Source organism: Aulonocara stuartgranti (assembly GCF_965226115.1).
Source record: "Aulonocara stuartgranti genome assembly, chromosome: 3".
In the NCBI taxonomy this organism is placed as follows: Eukaryota; Metazoa; Chordata; class Actinopteri; order Cichliformes; family Cichlidae; genus Aulonocara; species Aulonocara stuartgranti.
Genome location: NC_138941.1, coordinates 3,317,783 through 3,335,120, shown reverse-complemented (window position 1 = coordinate 3,335,120; position 17,338 = coordinate 3,317,783). Strand labels below are relative to the sequence as shown.

The 17,338-nt window shown below is 41.4% G+C and overlaps 1 protein-coding gene across 1 annotated transcript in view; it reads right to left on the bottom strand.

Annotated features, from left to right (window-relative positions):
* The window catches only part of LOC309702401 (protein NLRC3-like), a 22,053-nt gene extending 5,211 nt beyond the window's left edge, over window positions 1-16,842 (bottom strand). Inside the window, exons 1-9 of the mRNA XM_082527118.1 lie at window positions 16,778-16,842; window positions 15,468-15,702; window positions 10,605-10,734; window positions 10,248-10,349; window positions 9,177-9,255; window positions 8,829-9,015; window positions 6,903-8,700; window positions 5,816-5,989; window positions 5,369-5,542 (exon numbers count right to left, since the gene is read on the bottom strand). Of these exons, the coding sequence (XP_082383244.1) occupies window positions 5,369-5,542; window positions 5,816-5,989; window positions 6,903-8,700; window positions 8,829-9,015; window positions 9,177-9,255; window positions 10,248-10,349; window positions 10,605-10,723 (2,633 nt within the window). The 5' untranslated portion in view covers window positions 10,724-10,734; window positions 15,468-15,702; window positions 16,778-16,842. The remainder of the gene's footprint in view (window positions 1-5,368; window positions 5,543-5,815; window positions 5,990-6,902; window positions 8,701-8,828; window positions 9,016-9,176; window positions 9,256-10,247; window positions 10,350-10,604; window positions 10,735-15,467; window positions 15,703-16,777) is intronic.
* Window positions 16,843-17,338: the final 496 nt, after the last annotated feature.

The following is a 17,338-nucleotide window of genomic DNA, read 5'->3' as shown; positions in this document are numbered from 1 at the left end:
TGCGTTCACAACACTTCAAAAAAAGTTGTTTTTTTAAGTTGCTGCCCAGCGGGACATTATACGTATATAGATTTATACACATGTCAGTGGGATTTAAAGTTATTTTTCCACAGAGAGAGATCTCATATTAACTCTCACAGTGATGCGTAGGCGGCGGGATAAAAGAAAAGTCATGAACTCAATGCAGCCCAATTTAGTCTGCAGTCACATAGCGACACCTGTTCATCGGCAACAACAGTCCCCGGTAACCCGGACTAATTATAGGGTCGCACCGTAATTTGTGGCTCCATGTTTTTATTTGCATCACTGCGTTTGCATTGCAGCAAACATGAACATTACATATATTTCATTATAATGTAAAAGCAGTCAAAACAACTAACATCAGAAACAGCTGATGTTATTTGTTATATGTCACGGTGTCATTTCCGCTTCTTTCTCCTGTAACAACAGCCCGGCGCCGTGAGCAGTCGCCTTTTTTGCGCTCGCTATCCCTGCACTTTCTACCATCTGCAAACGCCACGGTGTTCGTGTCGTCATGAAAGACATGAACATCGAGCGTAAAAACAAAGGAGACTGCTACCGGCTTTTTATCTGCCGATCGCCGTGCTACGGTTGCAAGAAAAAGAAGCAGAAATGACGTTCTCTACGCGTTGAGACGTTCCCCGTCCGTCGGCTAAACGCTTGATTGAAACTTCAATGCGACAGTGACACCAAGTAGAATTATAAATGTCACATAGCCCCAAACATGTCTTTTTCAAAGCCTGCGGTGAAGAGAAAGGTTGGTGATGAGCACCGACAATTTCAGGAAAAGTGGGAAATGCAATATTTCTTTGTTGAGCACAGGGGCACCCCGACCTGTCTTATTTGCACAGAGAAAGTTGCGCTGCACAAGGAATACAATTTGAAACGTCATTACACAACTAGACATGCTGAGCTGGATGCAAAATACCAGGGAGACGAGAGAGCGAACCGGGTTGCCAGTCTTAAAACAGATCTACTGAGGCAGCAAGATTTCTCCAAGAAAGCAACCAAAGAGAATAATGCAGCAGTCGGAGCCACGTGGTTAGTGAGATGATTGCTAAAGCAGGGAAGCCATTCACAGAAGGTGCATTTGTCTAAAAGTGCATATTGCAGGCTGCAAATATAGTCTGTCCGGGAAAGAAAGGTCAGTTTAGCAACATCAGCCTTTCTGCCAACACCGCAGCAGATCGCATTTCTGACCTGTCAAGTGACATTTATGACCAACTGTGTGAGAAAGCCAAATGTTTCAGTGTATACTCAGTCGCTCTTGATGAGACCACAGACATCACCGACACTGCCCAGCTCCCAATGTATGTCCGTGGTGTTGATGACAGTTTTGAAGTGATGGAGGAGCTGCTCACAGTAATTCCAATGCATGGCCAGACCACCGCTCAGCAGATATTTACAAGCTGTGTGATGCCATTGAGAATGTTGGTTTGCCATGGAAGAGGTTTGTTGGAATAACAACAGATGGAGCGCCATCAATGACAGGGAGGAAACATGGACTGGTGGCACAAAACAAACTGGAAGAGGAAGGCGTGGAGGAGGCCATTGCTCTGCACTGCATCATCCATCAGCAGGTCCTTTGCAGCAAATGCCTGAAGTTTGACAATGTGATGTCTATTGTTGTGAAATGCATCAACCAAATCAGATCCAGGGGCTTAAAGCACCGAAGGTTCTGTGCTTTTTTAGAGGAAATGGAGTCAGAATATGGGGATGTGCTCGACTTCACTGAGGTACGTTGGCTCAGCAGGGGAAATGTATTAAAGAGACTTTTTGAGTTGAGAGCAGAAGTGAAGCCTTCATGGAGAAGGATGGAGTTAGTGTTCCTGTGCTAACTGATCCCAAATGGCTCATGGACTCAGCTTTTCTTGTTGATATGACACATGAGCTTAATGTACTGAACAAGACGTTACAAGGCCAGGGGCAACTTGTCAGTGCTGCCTATGACAACGTGAGAGCATTCTCCACAAAACTGGCGCTCTGGAAAGCTCAGCTCTCTCAGACAAACCTTTGCCATTTCCCAGCATGCAAGGCACTCGTGGATGCAGGCACACCATTCAGTGCTGACGAGTATGTTGATGTCATTTTGATGCTACAGGAGGAATTTGATCACAGATTTGCTGACTTCAAGACACACAGAGCCACCTTTCACATTTTTGCGGACCCCTTCTCCTTTGATGTGCAAGATGCCCCTTCTGTGCTTCAAATGGAGCTCATTGAGCTGCAGTGCAACTCTGAACTCAAAGCAAAGTTCAGGGAGGTGAGTGGAAAAGCAGACAAGCTTGGACAATCTTTGAGAGAATTGAGCCCTAGTTTCCCTCGGCTTTCCCGAATGTTCAAGCGGACCATGTGCCTTTTTGGTAGCACATACTTGTGCCAAAAGCTCTTCTCCACTTTGAACTTCAATAAGTCCAAGTACAGGTCCAGACTTACGGATGATCATCTTCAAGACATACTGAGGGTCGCAACTGCTTCCTCCCTCAGGCCAAATCTGGCTCGGCTATGCGAGAGGAAACGCTGCCAGGTCTCTAGCAGCAAGGAGTAGGCAAGAGAAGCCATGTTCAGAAGAACAGTTCATTTTCTACAGTGTTCCATTCATGTTCAGAAGAAGGTTATAGAACTGTTAATACAGACATTTCAATCTAAATACAGCAGATATAGAAGACTGAAAGATACACACAAGTTCACTGACTAAAAATATATTATTATTTTATTTATGTATTACAGATTGATTTATTTTCTTTTTAATTCTTAATTTGTTTATTCATTTTTCATATTTTGTGTTAAAAAATAAAAATAAAGAGATTTGAGAAGATTGGAATTTTTTAACCATGCCTTTCTTGTGGAAAACCTAATGCGGCCCAGCCTAACCCAGACTCTGCCTGCAGCGGCCCCCAGCTAAATTGAGTTTGAGACCCCTGTCCTACACCATAAATCAGTAAGAGAGGGTACGACCTCTCTCATGGCCCCAAGTGGTGTGTGCATGCCAGAGCACTCTGGAAGGCACACAGAGTCTTTACAGACTACTGAGGATCAAACCTCTATCATCATGCAATCGATTATACAACTCTAAGCATATATGAGTAAATATTTCTAAGCATAAATGACAATCAACAATATAAACCTTACAGCTGGTTTTAATAACAGAATTCATTTGTTTCTCAAATGAGAAAGAGCTATTGAGAAACACTCCTAAATCTTTAGTTCTGAACTTTTCCAGTGGGCCAAGGTCGACATTATCTGCTAATGCTAAATAGGCTGCCGTTATTAACTAATGCTAATTTGACATGAATTAGCATTATGCACTAATGCTAACACTTTTTAACAATGTGAGTAGCTAATGCTAACACTATTTCCCTTAACTTTATAACAATGTGAACGGCTAATGCTAACACTCTTTTTCCTAGCATTACAACATCTGAGCTGCTAATGCTAAGTAGGCTGCCATTAGCACCTACGTCTAATTTAAGGCAAATACGCATTAGAACCTAATGCTCATATCGTTTTCCTTTGCTTTATAGCAATGTGAGCAGCTACTGCTAAATAGCATTAGCTAATAACAGCAGTCTAATGCAAGTTAGCATCATTTGTATTATGACGATGTGAGAAGTTAATGCTAAGTATGCTGCCATTAGTGGCTAATTCTAATTAGGGGTGAATAATTATTACAAGCTAATGCTAATATCGTTTTCTCTTCCCTTTTAACAATGTGAGCAGCTAGTGCTAGGTAGGCTGAAGCTAGCCGCTAATGGTAAAGCTAAAGATAATTTGATGTGAATTAGCATTACATTAGTGAAGAGTTAATGCTAAGTAGACTGCCATTAGCAGGTAATGCTAATTTTAGGTGAATAGGAATTGGCAGCTAATGCTAATACCATATTTTCTTGCTTTAACCCTTTAAAACTGGTCAGAGTGGGCACACTCCGTTTTGCGCAACTATTTTTAAATCCCGGTAGCACTGTAACCACGTGAGCTAGCGCAATAATTTTTTTTGCATATGAAACCTGAGGAGTTGTACTTACATCTTATGCCATCAGCTTGTCCTAGGTTACAGTTTCCTTCCACATATGCTTAGGACTCATATTGTACTGCTGGAAATAGTTTATTTTGATGCATATGCTGTTATTTTGCAAATTTGCAGTATACTATTTATTTTCGTTTTTCCTGCAGTATATAAATTGGTGTATTTCAAAAATAAAACTATGAAGGCACTCAAAATAAATTTCCTGTGGTGGGAAACTATTTTGTGCAACTTTTTTGTATTTACAGTTTTGAGGGAAAAGCCTCTTAAATTTCTCTAACTAGAAATATATGTTAAAAAAACAAAAACAATTTTCAATTTTTTTGTAGTTTATTGCACTTTTTTGCAATTTATGTAATTACTATGCACTTAATACATATTATTATTAAAATTTAGGCTGTAATGGTTGTATTGATGTATAGCAACTTGAAATGCTCCCAAAAATGGCTCCACAGCAGGTAAAAATATAATATAAGCTACTGGGATTTAAAAATAGTTACGCAAAACAGAGCGTGCCCGCTCCGATCAGCTGTAAAGGGTTAACTGTACTCCACACATTCTGAACTGGTGTAGTTCTTCCTAAAGTACTGCAGTATTCCTGCCAGTACATCCTTTTAGTTTTCCTAACTGTTTCCTCTGATGCTCGTTGCTATTCTTTCCTCAATGCAAATTCATGCTAAGCTCCTTCATATCCATCCCTGTTTCTAAACCTGTAATAATTGCTTTAATGTGTCTTTGGCCTAATTATGAGTCTGTCCACATGTTTGTAGTTCCCCACTTGCTTTGGTTTCTTAGCTCTGATTCTCTCAAATTTATCCTTGAAATCATTTACTGGCATCTCTCCCTCTCACTCCCACTATCCCCAGAACACCAGAGTATTCATCTCCTGGCATCTTTACATTTTCTCCAATCATCCCTGTTTCTAGAGTCTCGCCCCATCTGCAGGCAGTCCAAGAGAAACTGCCTCTGCCATTTTCTTTTTCTTAATCTTTGATTTTTCTCTTCACTTTCTCCATTGGGTCTTCTTAGACGCACTTTCCAGAAAGCAGCAACATTTTTTGTGCCCCATTTTTCAAATTGTGCATCTTACTTCAGCTTAATGTGTTTCCTGTTTTGTTTTTACACAGGTCATGTAAAAGAAATCCTACCAGAGACTCGACAAAGCTGAACTGAAAGACAGCACGGGCAATAAATCAGAGCAGCACAGAACTTAAGCACACATATATAAGGTGATTTAACAAATCATGTCTGTTGTAAATGAGTAAGCCATTTATCGACCTGACTCAGGTTTTAAATCATCATCAGAAAAGACTGAATCCTGACCTGAGAATCCCAAGTGTACACTTTGGACTCTCCACTGCAGAAAATAGAAGCTTCACTCCTGAATCCTGCAGGTTGTTGTTACCCAGGTCCAGCTCTGTCAGACGGGAGGACTGGGACCTCAGGACTGAGGACAGAGCTTCACAGCTTCTGTCTGACAGGTTACAGCCACTCAGTCTGAAGAAAGGATGACAAGAAGACATGAAACACTTGTGTTAAAGTATATTCATGGTGCCATGAGGAGCTACTACATTTACAATATTTCAACACTGTTTCAGGACATGCTGGAATCCTTATTGCCTCATGTTACAAAAGTCAAATGTGGCAGTTTACTGTGACTTGCATGGATTCATTAAAAAAACAAAACATACACACTGTTAATTTTTTCCAAATGAAATTGATTAAATGATGTTAATTGATGAAAAAAAAATCGATATCGCTTGATCTGACCTCAGCGTTTCCAGTTTGCAGTATTGACTCTTCATCCCAGCAGACAGAAGCTTCAGTCCTGAATCCTGCAGGTTGTTGTTACCCAGGTCCAGCTCTGTCAGATGGGAGGACTGGGAGCTCAGGACTGAGGACAGAGCTTCACAGCTTCTGTCTGACAGGTTACAGCCACTCAGTCTGAAATCAAGCGGGAAGGGAGACAAGATCAACCAAACAAATCAGAGCTTTATTGCTTTTTTATTGTTTTTAAGCAGAAATCAGTGAGGTGCTGGTAGATTCTGTTCTTTTGGTTTATTACCCAACAACACACACATACACTAATATTTGTGACTTTTGTAATAGTAGCATTTACAATGCAAAGCAACAGCGATCACAGATTGAAGGGGCCTGAATAAAACTACAATGCAGTGATTTTTAAGATGACCTGTTCTTCCAATTTCCAACAACAGATTTCTCCAACCTTACAGTTAAAAATAATTCTTTATCTCATACTGAATCTTGGTGCAACTCCCCCCAGTTTATTAAAATGAAGAGGTACTGAAGTTGCTGTAAGTGATGTGTGATGCCACTGATTTCCTTTCTGATCCAATAAAAAGTAAAATTCAGGCTGGTATCTGCGATACTGATGAAAACTATTCCTTCAGAATCAATACAAGATGACATAAGAAAATATGATGTTTTGTATAACATAAAAAGCCTGAATTTTAAAATATTCAGTTAATAATCAAAAACAGATGTGACTGAAAATAATAAAACTGAGAAACATTTTATGGCCATTCGATCCTTTTACAACCACTGCAAGAGCTTGGTTGGCATAGCCGGCAATACGTTGGATAGTAATAAGTCTGGTGGGTGATGGGCTCCACCAGGGCTGCCCTTTGTCACCGATTCTGTTCATAAATTTTATGTTTAAAGGCTGTATCAAAAGTTCATTCAAGTTACAATATTGTAGTCAAAAGTTCTCCTTTTTTCTTTTATACTATACAACTACGCTGGCTCATGGTTTTAGGACATGGATCTGTCATGGAAGAAATCTATGAACACTTTTAATCAACATTTTAAAAATAAACATGATCACAGATTTACTCACAGAGCCTTGTTGGAGGCTTTGACCACTGGCAGCAGCCTCAGAAGAGCCTCCTCTGAAGCAGAGTATTTCTTCAGGTCAAACACATCCAGATCTTCTTCTGATGACAGTAAGATGAAGACCAGAGCTGACCACTGAGCAGGAGACAGTTTATCTGTGGAGAGACGTCCTGATCTCAGGGACTGTTGGATCTCCTCCACTAGAGAACGATCATTCAGTTCATTCAGACAGTGGATCAGATTGATGCTTTTCTCTGCAGACAGATTCTCACTGAGCTTCTCCTTGATGTACTGGACTGTTTCCTGATTGGTCTGTGAGTTACCTCCTGTTTGTGTCATCAGGGCTCGTAAGAGAGTCTGATTAGTCTGCAGTGAAAGACCCAGGAGGAAGCGGAGGAACAAGTCCAGGTGTCCATTTGGACTCTGTAAGGCCTTGTCCACAGCACTCTGGTAGAAGTGTGTCTCTGCAGATTCTCCTGTTTCAGACTTCTGGGAGGTTGTTTGTTGTTGTTCCAGCAGATTGAGTCCAGAGTTGATGAAGGTCAGATGGACATGAAGAGCAGCCAGAAACTCCTGAACACTCAGATGGATGAAGCAGAACACCTTGTCCTGGTACAGTCCTCTCTCCTCTTTAAAGATCTGTGTGAACACTCCTGAGTACACTGAGGCTGCTCTGATATCGATGCCACACTCTGTCAGGTCTGATTCATAGAAGATCAGGTTTCCTTTCTGCAGCTGATCAAAAGCCAGTTTTCCCAGAGACTCCATCATCTTCCTGCTCTCTGGACTCCAGTGTGGATCTGTCTCAGCTCCTCCATCATACTTGACCTTCTTCACTTTGGCCTGAACCACCAGGAAGTGGATGTACATCTCAGTCAGGGTGTTGGGCAGCTGTCCTCCCTCTCTGGTTTCCAGCACATCCTCCAGAACTGTAGCAGTGATCCAGCAGAAGACTGGGATGTGACACATGATGTGGAGGCTTCGTGATGTCTTGATGTGGGAGATGATCCTGCTGGCCTGCTCCTCATCTCTGAATCTCTTCCTGAAGTACTCCTCCTTCTGTGGGTCAGTGAACCCTCTGACCTCTGTCACCATGCCAACACAGTCAGGAGGGATCTGATTGGCTGCTGCAGGTCGTGTGGTTATCCAGAGGCGAGCAGAGGGAAGCAGTTTCCCCCTGATGAGGTTTATCAGCAGCACATCCACTGAGGTGGACTTTCTAGGGTCAGTTAGGATTGTAGTTTTGTGGAAGTCCAGAGGAAGTCGACACTCATCCAGACCATCAAAGATGAACACAACCTGGAAGTCTTCAAAGCTGCAGATTCCTGCTTCTTTGGTTTCAGTAAAGAAGTGATGAACAAGTCCCACCAAGCTGAACTTTTCCTCTTTCAGCACATTCAGCTCTCTGAAAGTGAATGGAAATATGAACTGGATGTCCTGGTTGGCTTTGTCTTCAGCCCAGTCCAGGCTGTATTTCTGTGTTAAGACTGTTTTCCCAATGCCAGCCACTCCCTTTGTCAGCACTATTCTGATTGGTTCATCTCTTCCAGGTGAGGCTTTAAAGATGTCTTCTTGCCTGATTGTTGTTTCTGGTCTGTCTGGTTTCCTGGATGCTGTTTCAATCTGTCTGACCTCATGTTCCTCATTGACCTCTGCAGTCCCTCCCTCTGTGATGTAGAGCTCTGTGTAGATCTGATTCAGGAGGGTTGGGTTTCCTGCTTTAGCGATGCCCTCAAACACACACTGGAACTTCTTCTTCAGGGTGGATTTAAGGTTACGATGACAAACTGCAGCTTGAAGTTCTGATAGAGAAGAAAAATAAACACTCAATTCCAAAAAGAACTAATCTTTAAAACACGTTGCTCCATCTTCCATCTCTGGAAAATGTTCATTTATCCAGCAGCTTAAATCTTTAGATAAATCCTCTTACTGCTCTGCAGATGGTCAGCCAGCTCCTCCTGCTTCATTCTCCTCAGGAAGTCCACTGTGATCTTCACAAACGCCTCTCTGCTGCTGCTCCTCTGACTCTCTAAGCATTCTGGGTAATCTGGACTCAGAACCTTCTGGATCTCCTTCAGCTCGTTCTTCACAAAAGTGATGATGTTGTCCTCCAGCAGCTGGAACAGAATATTTATGAATGAGCCAATCAGACTGAAATCATGGAGCCAAACATCAGATCCATGTTGGACACACTGACGATCCACTGGTCTACAAAGAGCAGCATGGAGATGACTGTGAACAGAACAGATGTAACAGTAGTTGTTGTACATGTACAGACCATAAATAAGGAGTCCAGCTGTGTTTGATGCTGCTGGGCAGACTGACCACTGGGAACCTCTGAGCTCTGCTGCTCCACTCTGTGGAGGAACCATGAAGGATTAGATCAACACAGGATAAAGATCCAGGAGTTTCTGCTCAAATAACTTCATCTGAATCAAGTCTGTCAAGTTTTAAACTCTCAGATTGTGAACATATCAGTAATTTTCAGTCTGTTTTCATGGACGTCCTTTCAGTGGTGATGTCAGGGATGATTTTGAAGAAGCTCATCAAACTGAACCATCAGCAGATCACTGCTCCAAAACCAGAACATGATCCGAGTCTCCCTCCACCACCAGAACACCAGCTTTACTAACGTGGTAGATCAGTGTAGTACAGATCAATAACTGATGAGTCATTTGATCAAAATCACTGAGTGCTTCACGTCTGACCCTCTGATGCTTCTGTAGACATTTTGCATATTTAATGAATGTCTGACAGTTTTACATTCATTCTATGAACACAGTGGAAATGTTGTGTTATAGTCTCCATGTTGTTTCCAGCATCATAAATTCTTAAGTTCAGAAAATTAGATTCTTTCTTCACAGCTGAAAAACAACAACATTTATTCTCTATTGAAATCTGCATCGTCCACTCCAAAGGTCACAATCTGAAGGTAACATCTGGTTTTGTTCCCTGTGGTTAACTCTGAGCATCAGTATGGTGGGATTTATCCACTACATCCACACCACTGTGGTTCAGTGTTGTCCTGATGGAGTAACAGCAGCCAGTATGATCCAGGCTTTAGCTGCTGGGTCTCTGTGTGACCTCTCAGACTGTTTAACAGATCAGACACAAAGAGAATCAGAGCAGCTCTGTTCTTTAAAGACAAACATGAACCCACTCAGGTCACACTTTCCCCACAGATATGAGCATCACTGTCCTCAAACAGCAAATGACCAAGTCGAACATTTGGATCTTTTCTCTTTCATTGTTTTCTTTTTAATGAATCTTTGTAACAATCTGAGGATGTTTCAGGTCATATTTATCCAGGAAACACAAACATGTAAAGGAGTCATCACAGCTCTCTGACCTCGTTGCTCCAGGTTCACCACTGAAGAGTGGAGGGAAATCTTTGGACCGGTCACTCCTCACAGACGGACAGCTGGACCCTGCAGACTGTGACCTCTGACCTCTGCAGACACAAACATGATTGAAGCAGCTGTGATCACACAGACTGCAGATAATGCAGCTGTTTCCTGTCAGTAACATCCTCTTAGATTAGAGTTCAGCTTTTTACAGGAAAACTGGACAAAACTGATTTTTGTTACAAACTCATTTTCATTTCCTCTCAGCTCACAAACACAGTCAGACAATCAACCAGAGTCAACACTGATTATAATGTCAGTGCAGAATTATTTCTGTTACTCAGTGAGTTCAGCTCTCTGACCTCGTTGCTCCAGGTTCACCACTGAAGGCTGGATTTAGAGGTTTGGACCGGTCACTCCTCACAGACGGACAGCTGGACCCTGCAGACTCTGCTCTGTCCTCCTCTTCCTCCATCATCATCTTCAGTCAGTCTGAGAGGTAAACCACAAACACTCAGTGAGTTCACATTAACAGGAGGAACTGACCTCTGACCTGTCATGTGACCATGAAACCAGGTCAATATGTCTGTAGGTTCAGTCATCCAGGTCATGTGATCTAAGGAGCTTGGAGAGAAAAGAGACGTCTTTAAGTTTCTGGAAGACGTTTCATCTGAGAAGCTTCTTCAGCTCTAAAACCAAACGGTGGAGAGTCCCAGATATTTAAACCTGAGAGGGAAAGAAAGCATGTCGCTGACCCACCACTGATGTTATTTCAAGGAGGAAACTGAGAGCCTTTGCACCAGGAGCACAAACATCAGCTCCAGCAATGATCCACTGATGTGTTTTTATTCCATGTATGAATGTTGTTATTGACAGAGATGACGTTTGTGTGTCAGTGATGCAGTGACTGTTGTTGTTACCTGTACAGGCTGGTTAGACTCTATGAAACAGATCATACAGATCTCTGCATGTTAGAAGAGACTATTAAAGGTCATGAATGAGACAAAGGCAGGGAGGCGTCCTTTACAGCTAAACAGCAGAGTGAGAGAACAGCCAGCACCTCTACATTTATCACATTATACAGCACATGTATGATACTGACAGGGATGAGAAGAATTTAGTGATTCTGATCCCATCATTGATATTACTTATTGATTCTCAGTAGCTCTGCTCTGACAGTCACCACCATCACTGAGCAGCATATCAAAGACATTTGTGCACATTAACTGCATGTTGTGGCTCAAATGTTTGTGCATGTTGGAGGCATTTCCTCTTTGTTGTGATCAGTGTTGGTCATTACTCAAAACAGTCATTATTACACATATTACACAGAACACTTTGATTAAAAGTAATGGAGTACGTTACTTCATTACTCCTCATAACATTACTTTGATGTTAAAATGAACAAATGAGCATGTAACAACATAAAGCTGAGGTACAGCCCCACACACCAACACAGATCCTGATGAGGTCACGTGATGTTTCTCTGAGTGTTTATGAACACAAATCAAAGATGAAACAGCACAAAGACACTTCAAAGTGATTCTACTGTAGAAACATGAACAGGTAGAAACCTGCAGCCTGACTGCTCATCACTTTGTTACCTGTTCAAGTTCAGCAGCAGCAGCTCACTTTATCACGGTGCTGGTCTGGGGTCAGTGTTTACTCAGCTTTAACTAGTGATGTGACGTTCTGTATCGAGGCTTCGAAGCGTGTGTCGAGTAATGGAGGGGGCGTTTCCGCGAAGCGCGTATCCAGGCTTGCTTCATTTATGGGAGGAGCTGAAAATGATGACGTCCGAAGCCTCGCTGCCCGGCTGTACCACGTGACTGGTTCAGGAAGCGGTTCGAACTTTGCCGCGAGATATGACAGCGATATAAACCCCTCAGACAAAATGTGGGCGTTTGATGGAGAGTTGCGGTTAGTGAGAGTTAGAGACAGTTTAGAAAAAAAAAATCGCCTACGACCTGCCACAGTGGAGAAACTCTTTCTTTTTAACAAAAACCAATGATGTGTCCCCTAAACACTAATCACTTTCCTTGCCTCAATGTTACAAAAGCACAACCACTGTCCACACCTCACCTCACAGTATATGATCATTTCCATTTTAGGCATTTCCAAATAATCATGTTCCATACTGCCAGTATAAATATACACAGTACACTGCATCACTACAATATACATGTTTTACACACTCCTTTTGTTGTTGACATTTACAGGCTGTGTGCAAAAAGGCCACACTCTTCAAATTCATCAGCTGCTCTGCTATCAGTCCACTAGGTGGAGCCTGAAGCACACACGATGCATTCACTGACACACACTGAGTCACTGTGACTGGAAGCTTCAGTCAGTCCAACACGTGTGAACATTTTAAACCTTTCAGTTGATGGACTACTTTTAATTAACTGCTTTAGCCCACTTACAATGAAAATTTAAAAAAATCTTGTTCATGACGTGTGTAGTATGTTAACACTATTGGAAGGAAAAAAAAAAACTTGAACTCCAATTTTGAAAACACAACTTTCTTTTTTTTTTATAAAGCTCTGACTTGTATTATGAGTCTGTGGTCTGGGAGAGAGTCTGTAACTCTGTCTGCAACATACAGTAAATAATGACCAATGTTGGTGATAGAGGATTTTTATTATGCAATATGATCAAGTATAATCAAATGTGCTTTATATTCAAATACAATATAATCAAGTGTGTTTTATTTTCTAGTGTTCATATATTTTCACGTAACTGAGTCTATTTGTTAACACAAACGCAATGTATTCTTTTTTAGTATCTGTGATGTCAGATAAGCATGATAAACTTCTGTATTCTTTACCCCAGTCTGAAAGGTCAGACAGGTTGAGATAATGCCTGAACTCTCCTCCTGTAACTGAAAAGAGGAAGTACTATGTAATCAGTTTCTTACCCTATAAATAAAGGAACAAGACATGCATTCTGTGTGTGTGATTTTGCTGAGAGGCACACACCCATGCGCATGTCTTAAAACTCTCTGATTTGGTCTGCAAGTGTCTTATTTTCTCTTACTTGTGAAAATAAATGTCAAAACCCGTGACAGTTGGGCAGTTAATTATATAGTTACTTCTTCAAAAAAGTAACTGAGTTATGCAAACAAAGTTTTTTGCAGCTGTTTACCTAAAAATGCAGCCAAGGTGTTTTTTTAAAATAAACATTTCAAACTATTTACAGAACAATCAGCTGTTCTGCATCAAATCTGATGCTACACAAATTATTTGTGCCGCTCCAAAAAATAATTCCTGTCCTCTATGAGATGAAGGAGAACAACAGCCTGATACCTGCAGGCCTGACAGCAGCAGATGTGTCACTGCTGTAACACCTGTAACACTCAGCAGTCGCCTCATTGTTCTGACACACACAACAACACTATTGACTACACTACACACTAACTACACACTAACTACACTCTAACTACACAAGATTTGTGCTAAACGCCTCTCTCACATCTCAAACACGCCGTCACTCCGTTTCTTAACAACTAAATGCCATGTTTTGATTGGTTTACTTTAATTTCAATTCAGGTTAGAATTCTTTTTGTGTGCGCAACACAGATTTTCTCTGCGCAGAGACCGTGCCAACAGTGCGCAATTCAGAATCAGAATCAGAATCAGAAAGGGGTTTATTGCCAAATGTTGAGCAGGTTTACAACATTAGGAAATTGCTGCGGTGCTTCAGTGCAAACAAACTGTCATAAATTGCGCTTAAATAGACATGAAAAAAATAAAAGTAGGAATAAGAATTAAAAGTGCTACGTAGAAAGATATGTGCATGAGATATACATGAGATATATACATGAGAATAAGAATTAAAAGTGCTACGTAGAAAGATATGTGCATGAGATATACATGAGATATATACATGAGAATAAGAATTAAGAGTGCTGCGTAGAAAGATATATACATGAGTGCAGGTGGTGATCAGTGCCAAACATGGAATGAATGATGCAGTGACACAGCGTAGGGTCATGTGTTAGTGGCAGGGACAGTCATATGGTTATTGTTCATGTGTCCAACAGCAGAGGGGAAGAAACTGTTCTTGTGGCGAGAGGTTCTGGTGCGAATGGACCGGAGCCTCCTGCCTGAGGGGAGCAGGTCAAACAGACTGTGTCCAGGGTGAGAAGGGTCAGCTGAGATCCGAGCTGCACGCCCCAGTGTCCTGGAGGTGTACAGGTCCTGCAGAGATGGGAGTCTGCAGCCAATCACCTTCTCAGCAGAGCGCACAACACGCTGCAGTCTCTGTTTGTCCCTGATAGTGGCTCCAGCGTACCACACGGTGATGGAGGAGGTGAGGATGGACTCGATGATTGCGGTGTAGAATTGCATCATCGTCCGTGTTGGCAGGTTGAATTGCACACGTGCGCAGCTTAGAGGGAACATTGCTCACAAGGTGACTACCAATAAAAATGAGTGTGCTTCACTGTCAGAGCTACGGTGATTCAACCAGTAGGTCGAATGACTTGATAATAAAAATGTTTATTTGATGCTTTGCATTGAGGCGCATTGTTGAATTTGCAGGGACACAATAACCACAGATCAGTTGTTCAAACCACTACAGTAGGGAGCCATGTTATGAATAATAATAATACTAATAATAATGTTAATTTAAGTAATTGTTTTTGACTGAACATCACATATAATGTAACAAGCAGAAAATTCAGGTTAAGTGCATTATCAGCATTTGGAGGAGCTCCTTATCCTTCTCTTTACTGCTCACCTCTTACAAAGTGTTCACACAGTTTGCTAGCCTCTGTCAGCCTGCTAGCTATGCTAACAAGTCTACTACACACACTTGATTCGGTCACATGACAGACAGCAGAGATAGCTGCTCTGCTAGCTAAGCTAACTCATGTTAAAGGTCAAAGAAATGAGGCGATGCTGCTGGGAGTTACGTCACAGACTAGCAGAATTTAGTTATTCAGCATAATATTTAATCCTTATTATCTCCTCCTCTCACCTCTGTTTACATCTGAAAACAAGAAAATTTAGCCAACAGTTTATTAGCTTTGGTGAAATTATAAACAGGCATCAGCGCGGTCACCTATACTGTCCTTTAATGCTAGAGCAGCAGGAACACCAGTTAATCTAAAATCTCCTTTTCTCTCTAAAAAGTGACAGCAGACTGAGTCAAAGACAGAAACCTTATTTAAACACCAAATATTCACTTCCTGATCCAGGATTCAAAGAGGACGTTGAACTTACTCAGCTTCTTCCAATGAACGTCTTCACTCTGCAGCTCTCTGCTGTCTGGACCAGGTCTGTGTAGAAACAGAGAAAATCCTCTGCTTCTTCTCCGTCAGCAGTCGTCTGTGTCTGCAGACTGCGTCACATTAAACACTTCACACCAGCAAAGAGGCTGAAGCTCACAGGTCAACGGTCAGCTGCTGCACTGTGTATAACAATTCACTTTTGAACAGTAGATAGCCTGTAGGCGTCTCTGCAGTGATAAACAGTTTACACATTAAACACTGAACCATAAAAGAAGCTTAAGCTGCAGCTCACAGGTCAAAGCTCAGCTGCTGCACCCAGTTATGAGTTTAAATAAATCATTAATCATGATCTTTTCCCTCTCAGCACTTTCACTTGGCCTTGGAGTGTTTTGACGGAGCTACACTGTATGTTTCAAATGTTGTAAATAAATTGGGAGTTAGGGCTGGGCAATATGGCCTCAAATCCATATCACGATATATTCTTCTGTATAACATATTTTCCACACTTAAAATCCTTTAATTTCCTCAAAAATCGAGAGTGTGCCTTATGTATGAATTCTGGTTGTGCTTCGTGACCTCGAACCGATTTTGGCTGCAGAAATCTGTTAAAAATGTTTTAGCACAACTTTGGTAAGCAGCACTGCTTGATGGATCGTCAGAGCATTACGGCTGCCGTGGTGAGGAGCTTCACGGAGTAATCTGGGTCCAAAACTCTGACAGCTTCAGGTCCCAAAGTCAAACGAACACTGAGAGTTAAAAACGGTCTAAATTCTTTCATCTTTAATAAAATCATCAGCGTTGCTGCTTTAGCAGATGTAACAATTAATTTTAATATCCATGAAAACAGAATTTATTAAATTTAACGGAGTTAGAAGTTAACAGGAAGTTAGCGCGCTAGTTTACACCTAAACATTTCATACCATGTTCTGACTGAGATTTTTGAAACTAATTCAAACAGCTCTGCTACCACTTCCAACATAAATGAAGACAGAAAACTAAACAGCAGTGGCGTTTGCAGGGTTACTGAAGTTGGACTACCTGGTATATAATGTTGTGCTACGTGATTGCTAGCGACACAGCTATGTTAGCATAACATTAGCACAGTTTGATGTTTGATGACATCATCACATGCGCTGTCGCGATAGAGCGGTATAGTCAAAATCTCTATCGTTGACCAAATTTAATCGATTCTGTCGTTTATTGTTTATATCGCCCAGCCCTACTGGGTGTGATTTTGTTGTATTGGTTTGTTTTTTGGTTTTATGTTTCCATGTAGATGAATGAAGACAGATTCACTCTTACCTTTTCAAAATGTCTATAAGGTAGACGAGGTCTATGCTTTTCTGCCTCTTCACAGATAATCCCAGTGATTTTCCCTTGGTCTGAAATTTCACCTGATCTTGTGATATTGAGAGTCATCTGCCTTTGATAAGATAAGATAAGATAAGATAGAACTTTATTAATCCCTCGGGTGGGTTCCTCTGGGAAATCCGATTTCCAAAAAAGCACAGCACCGACAGAAGTTACACACACACACATATATATAAATACAGAGACAATATAAATAAAATATACGAAGGGGATAAATAGAATAAATAGGAATAAAAATAAAAATACAAGTGAATTGCACATTTCAAGTATTGAGTCTATTGCACCGTTGACTATTTACAAAAGTATTGCACAAGGTATTGTACAGTGAGGTGAAGAGGCACTACAGCTTAGTTGTTCCCTCCTTTGTCCTCCTGTTTCCCCTCCCTCTCCCCTCCAGAGAGGAGTTAAACAGTCTGATGGCGTGTGGGACAAAGGAGTTTTTAAGTCTGTTAGTTCTTGTCTTGGGGAGAAGCAACCTGTCACTGAACAGAC